Below are 6,664 nucleotides of genomic sequence, written 5' to 3' on the forward strand. Positions count from 1 at the left end.
AGCCAAGGATCCCCCAGTCCTCACTCTGCTGCAAAGCCTGTGCCTGCCTGCTGCCCCAGCCCGAGATGGGTAAGTCCAAGCCGCTTGTCCCCATCTGCACAGGACAGGCTTGGCTGCAAGCAGGAGGAACAGGCTCCAGGAGAGACATAAGAACACTGGGTCCAGGATACCAGGAGACCACAGAGCTTGCATCCTCAAAATGGCCTGTTGGCACATGAGCTCTTGAGAGCAGAGACAGACCTCCCACAGCATGGGGGCTGGGGCTGCCACATCAGTCACTGCCAGCTCTGGTTACATTTTCAGCCCCCTTCCCAGGCTGGGCTGGGCAGCAAGTAGCTGTGGGCACAGGCTGGGCAGGGCAGCAGAGAAAGGAGGGGACAGGGAGTCACACAATCCATGGAGTCACACAGCAGGAACAGTTTAATGATCTGTCCAGCTCTTGCAAGACACTGCTGGCACAGCACTGTCCTGTTCTGCACCAGCATCCTGGAGAGGTGGCCAAAAATCCTCCTGCAGCTGGACAGAGCTCACTAGGACCCCAGGCAGAGCAGGACAGCCAGGCAGCATTGCTCCAGTCACCCCCAAGAAGTTCCTGACAGGACCATGCCTGCTGGACTGCATGGCCAGGTGCCTCACAGGAGATGGGCAGCAATGGGCTTCTGGGAGGGGGCTGTGCTGAGCCCTGGGGAGCTGGATGGTGATGCCACTGAGATGTTCTGGAGGGCAGAGCCAGTTTTTGTGCCCTGTAGTGTTTCTCTTCCTTTTAACAGCTCCAAGGCTGCTTTCTCTACATCATCTATCTCCAGCTGGCTGCTGGCTGCCATCTCATCCCTGGTCACTGCTATGAAGGATGGATCATGGGCCAGAGCCTCAAGGCCCCCGGAGATCAGAGCCTGCAGCAGAGGATGGGGTTACAGCTCAATGTGCAGGATGAGTGTCCCTGGCTGCAGGCAGCCCATCTCCCCCTTTTCCCTGCTGCCTTCCATGCTGGCACATCCCTGATGCTTACCCTTGTAGCTAAGCTTTGCCCTCCAACCCCCAACTTGTCATCAACATGGCACCCCTGGCAGCTCTGTCTTCCTTTCCCTCTGCCAGGTGGTGCCCCTGCCTTACCTCCTGAATGAGGAAGGTGATGGCTGGGGTGGAGGATGTGCTTGGGTCACCCATTTCACCTTGCTGGCACCCCGAGCTGAACACCACTCTTGTCACCACGCCATCCTCTCTGGGCAGCTGGGCAAGAGGAGCAAAGAGCTGCTGCCTGGGCTTGCACAATACCAGGGAAGATCTCTCCCATGTTAGTGTGGGGACTGCACGTACTGTCCCCAGCCAAGACACACACTCCTGTCCTGCTGGAGCTCCTGTGTCCAGTGCACCACCCACAATAGGACCAGCAGGGCCACCTGGGCAGGGAGACCTGGGAGCCAGCCCTTATCTCCTGCCCTGGCACTTGCCAGGTGATGGGACACTGGTCAGCCAAGGGCAGCCAGGAGAGTGTGGGAGCAAACCTGGCACGCTCTTTTTTTCTGTTCTGTTATTTTTTTTTCCGGCTCTGGAGGCAGCTGGGGACCCAAAGAGCTGCTACTTTGAGCTATCCAATCTTTGATGAGCAGGCTGTGCCCACTGCAGCAGCAGGATGTGGGCCCATCTCTTTCCCCAAGCTGATCAGAAAGGAAAGCTCCAGGGCTTCATGGTGGAGAGCCCTAGAGACCAGCTCCTTCCCAGCACAGCTGGGACAGCCTTTCCCCAGAGGGGAGGGAGGTTCACCCATGTCTCCCCCATTGCTGTCTCTGGAGACACATTGTCCCCTTTACCTCCTGGGAAAGACGGTGCAGCCCTGGTGCTGGGTGACCCCCAGAGGTGGCCTCTTGCCTCCTGCTTGGCCTCTGTCGCAGCCTCTCCATGGGCAAGGGGTGGTGGCACTCTGGGAGACAGAGAAGTGGACATGACACAGGCACAAGAGCAAGGACACCACTGCCACCCAGAGCTGGGAACAAGTTAACTATAGTAGGGAAACCAAAGGGTTTAGGAGTTCAGGACCAACCAAAGTCTCAGGGCCTGTCCACTGCCCCATGTTGGCTTCTCACTCATGGCTGGGAAGAAGTCCTTGTTTGTGAAAATGAACTTGGTCTTGTGGCTCTGCTGCCCAAGGCTGGCCAGTCCTCCCCCAGCCCAAGGCACTGCCTTCATGCTCCAAGGAGGGTGGGAAGTTAGGATAAGGGTCTCCTGGAGCTCCACCATGATCAGGGCTCTCAGCTAACCTCCAAGCTGCTAGGGTCTGTGTCTCCTCCCCCTGCCTGCCAACATCAGCCCCTTCTCCCTGCCCTGCCTCTTGGGCTGCTCCAGATGCCCCAGGAGAGGAATGATGCCGAGACTCACCCCGCATTGGATTCCTGGGTGCTGCTGGCACTGTCTTCCTCAGCACCTCATCCTCATACTGCATCCTGGCAAGGCCAGACAGGTGGGTCAGCCTGAGCAGGGACCAATGTGCCAAGACCAGCTCCACCCAGGGGTGCAGCCCTCCCCCCTTCTCCATCCTGGGAATGCAGCTGGAGGGGCAGACCAGGAGGGGCACCCAATATGGGTGAACAAGGTGGAGATCCCAATAAATAGGATTAAGTACATCCTCTGACACTGGTGACCCTTCTCCCTTGTACCTGTGCCCAGGAAGGTGCTGGTAGCCCCTGCCTGGGCCTTGGCACTCAGAGATTGGTAGGGAAGGGGAAGGGTCATTCCTGCAGTCCCTGGGGCCCTGCTGTCAGCTTCAATCCTCATAGCACTGAGATGCAGGAGTGACAGGAAGGACAAGAAGTACACGAAGGGAGTCACAAGTTGATGTGCAGAGCCACACAGCAACCCTGGATCTACCCAACATGTTCTGGGGACACCCCTGGGACTGCCAGGCTGGGGTCTGGAGAGCAGCAAGAGGTGTCTGACCTCGCTGTCCCCGTGCCTGGGCCCTGGCTCACACTCCAAGGGCTGAATTGCTGCCCACAGCTCCTGTGCCCATGGAGACACTTACACAGCCAGTGCCCAATTTCTCCCCAAGTCTGAAGGGACCTCACTGCTGCAGCTCAGCCACTTCTCCAGACCTGACCCACCCATGAAGAGCCCTTGGGCAACACTGACATGCAGCTGACCACCAGCACAGCCCCACAGAAGCCACTGGGCATGGCTGAACTCTGCCCCTCCTTGCCTGCCACTCAAGGCTCACCAGCCCTTACCCCTCCAGCCAGTTGTTGCTGTTGGCGTTGTTGACGTTCGTGTTGCCTTCCTGGGGGAAGTCATCAAGGAAGACGGGGGAATCAAGGTCCTCACTGCCCACCTCTGTGAACTGCAGGGGCCTCTGGCTGGCCACCTGGGGCTGCAGAGGGCTGCTGGGCTCCAGGAAGCTGTCTACCTGGCCAAACAAGCCACCCGTCCTCTGCAATCAAGAGGGAAGGCATTGGGGGACGGGGGCTGAAGCTCTGGGCTGCTCTGGGACCATTCCCATGGGAGGAGACATGTCAGGGTGCCCATGGGAACAGTGGTCTCTCTGCTCAGGCCTTGCAGACCACACAGTCCCAGGTGGGGACACCAAGGCACTGAGGGTGATGGTCATGCAGCAGCACTGGGATGACAGGCAGTCCTGTGCATGACAGATCTTGTCACCTCTGTGGGACAGGCTGCACCTCTGGATGCAGCAGGAGGAACAGCCCTGCCACACCACAGCTGCCAGGGCTTTATCAGAGACTCCCAGGGGGTGGGAAGTGAATCTCTTCCTGCTCTAGTGACAATGACACCTGAACTGTCCTGCCTCAGCCTGGCAGAAGGTGGGACACTCAGACACTCAGCACAGCTCTGCCAAGCATATGTGCAGGGTCCTTTAAAGAGGGGAAAATGAGGCAGAGAGGAGGTTGCCCAGGAGGACTCAACAAGGATGTCTTGATGCTCAGGGAGAGGAAGAAAGTGCTGACCCATTCTTGTGGTCCACACTGTCTTTCATGGTCAAGCTCACCTCTCTGTACTGTCTTCCAGACATGCTAATCAACCACCAACACTTCAAAATGGAGGCTGGGTGGGACCACCACCACCTGGGATGACCTGAGGGCTGCACTCACCCTGTATATCCCTTCCTCTATGGCAGCCTCCACCATTGCTCTTTCCAGCTCCTCCTCAGCAGTTAGGTCCCCAGAAATGGCCCGATGGATTTCAGGAGCAGCTTCTTCTTCAATGCTCCTCAGCCCAGCCTGGTGAAGACAAGAAGGGGTGGCTGGATGTGAGCTGGCCCCATCACCCCTCTTACCTTGGGCTTTGGAGAGGAAAACATAATGCTCATCTCATAAGCCATGCCAGGGACAGGCCATGGCTGTGTGCTTGGTGACAGCTTCTGGGCCAATGCTGTCCCACAGTGTGCACTGCGGGCAGCCTGACAAAGGGTGGGGCTGGGAACGCCCAAGGGGTACATCTGATCTGGGGCCTGGCTCCCTTCTTTGCCTTGTACCCCCAGGGCCTGGACTTATATCTCTACAACTGTTTTCCTCCCTATAAGGTCAGGAGACGCTGGGGACATCCTAACTGCTCTGGCCAGGCACATAAATCCTCTCCCATCCTTCTGGACTGCTGTGCAAGCTCCTCTGGCTGCAGTGGTCCTTCAAGTGGCAAGATCAGCCATAACAACCCTGCTCCACCTGATGTGTCACTAGGCAGTGAGATGACACATAGAGCACTGGGCACACAGAACCACCTGCAACACTGCCAAGGTGAGAAAAGGAAGAAGGCCCTGGAATGGAGAAAAGTAGGTGGATAAGGGCCTGTATGAGCAGAATCTGGCCCAGACATTGGTCTGTGGTGGGGCTTTCCAGGTCTTAAAATTGATTGGTGAGGCTCCAACCTTGCTGAGCCCTCTCTGTGGCCAAAGCCAGCAGGGCAGAAGAGTCATAAATTTCCTTTGCTTCCAGAGCCACCTGCACCCTGGAGACAGAGGTCACATCCTCAGTGGTGATGGCTAGCTCATGGCCAGTCCAGTAGTGGTTCACCTGGGGCCACCTCATTTCCAGAGGTCTCTATGTGTCATTGCAGCTCTCTCTCTAAACCAACCTGGCCTTCCCTCAGCTGGGGAAAGCTTCTTCCCTGACCTGCAGACCTGCCCAACACATGCTGCTTGCCCTGGAGGATCACCCCTGCAACACCACCACACACTACCAACCTGAATCTCCACAGGGTTCTTCTTGCGCCGGTACCCATAATACTCCTCCTGGCGCTTCATGAACTTCCTGAAATGCTCTTGGATGAGGAAAGTAGCATAGAATTTGCCCACTGTCACCTCATCATCTGGAGGGGAGGAAGTCAAATTGATGATACCACCTATTACAAGGCCTCAAGTTGTCGGAGCAGCTGAGACCCCGACCAGGCATTGCTCTACCCCTCTGGGAAGTACAGGGGACAAACCTCCAATGGGTGGGATGACCTGGTCCAAAAGCTTCATACTCGTTCGCTTCCAGATCTTTTTGATAATGGCTCTGAGCTCCTCATTTGCCTGCTCAAAGTTACCTGTGAGAAAAGTGAGCAGGACAGAGTGTCTCCTTCCCAGGGAAATGTGAATACGGGTGAAGACAAAGCATATGAAACCTTGGCCAGACTCCTCCAGCTCTTCTCCAGCTTACCCACCCAACAAAAATGAGCTTTGTAAGAATGAGACCTTGATTTCAGGGAGAAGATTTCAACTACAGAGCGAGTCAGACCTAGCAAATGGGTGGTGTTGACACCATCTCTGTTCTGATATTCAACAACAGATTTCAACCTCCCCTCTGGTGCTCCCACAGGCCTCACATTTCTTGAGTTCCTGTAGAAAAGGAGAGCCTCTGGACAGGAGTGACTTTTGAGCCCACTCAAAAGAAACAGTATTACCTTTCAATAAATTGTCACACCACATCAGAAATCCTGCCTGTCTCATTTAATGTGAATGATTCAAATCAATCCTGCTCTCTTGTACTCCCAGTCTGTCCTCATGTGTGTCCGTGTCCCTGTGTGCCCTGTGCTCCTCCCAATGCTGCCTGTGCTATGCTCAAGGCCACGTTCCTCAAGCCAGCTGAAGGGAAGGCCCCCAGGCCATGTTGCTGGGAGATGCTAGGTCTAGTGGCCACCACTGGCCTCACCACCTGCCTCAGCTCAGCCCAGAACTGCTCATGGGACCCTGCCTAACCCACAGCTGTTGGGGCATCTTCCCAAAGAGAGGCTTTCCAAAACATGCTGCTGGCAAGGAAGGAGGTGAAAGCAACTCCGTCCCAACGCAACTAAATTCAGAAGGTCCATCCCCTTCCATTCTAGTCTGAGATTATAAACACACGGGGAAACAAAACTGGTGTGGGTGGTGCTATGGGGCAGGGGGAGGTCGGGCTATACTCACAGTATCACAGTATCATTCTGGTTGGAAAAGACCTTCAAGATCATCGAGTCCAACCACTAACCCAATTCTGCCATGTCCACCACTAAACCCTGTCCCCTGGCACCACATCTGTCTTTGTAGATGTCTCCAGGGATGGTGGTTCAACCACCTCCCCTGACAGCCTGGATCACCCAGTCCAACTCCCACTCCAGAAGAGGACAACCCCAAAGTTCGCACCATGTTCCTGAGGGTGTTGTGCAAATGCTTCTTGAATATTGTCAGGCTCAGTGCCATTCCTGC

The 6,664-nt window shown here is 55.9% G+C and overlaps 1 protein-coding gene across 1 annotated transcript in view; it reads right to left on the reverse strand.

The window, feature by feature from the left end:
* Positions 1–632: 632 nt before the first annotated feature.
* CACNA1S (calcium channel, voltage-dependent, L type, alpha 1S subunit) overlaps positions 633–6,664 on the reverse strand; it is a 53,639-nt gene continuing 47,607 nt past the window's right edge. Inside the window, exons 38-45 of the mRNA XM_009999636.1 lie at positions 5,428–5,529; positions 5,186–5,310; positions 4,098–4,226; positions 3,222–3,421; positions 2,377–2,441; positions 1,812–1,921; positions 1,114–1,230; positions 633–893 (exon numbers count right to left, since the gene is read on the reverse strand). Of these exons, the coding sequence (XP_009997938.1) occupies positions 633–893; positions 1,114–1,230; positions 1,812–1,921; positions 2,377–2,441; positions 3,222–3,421; positions 4,098–4,226; positions 5,186–5,310; positions 5,428–5,529 (1,109 nt within the window). The remainder of the gene's footprint in view (positions 894–1,113; positions 1,231–1,811; positions 1,922–2,376; positions 2,442–3,221; positions 3,422–4,097; positions 4,227–5,185; positions 5,311–5,427; positions 5,530–6,664) is intronic.

Source organism: Chaetura pelagica, unplaced genomic scaffold (assembly GCF_000747805.2).
Source record: "Chaetura pelagica isolate M959 unplaced genomic scaffold, ChaPel_1.0 scaffold286, whole genome shotgun sequence".
In the NCBI taxonomy this organism is placed as follows: domain Eukaryota; kingdom Metazoa; phylum Chordata; class Aves; order Apodiformes; family Apodidae; genus Chaetura; species Chaetura pelagica.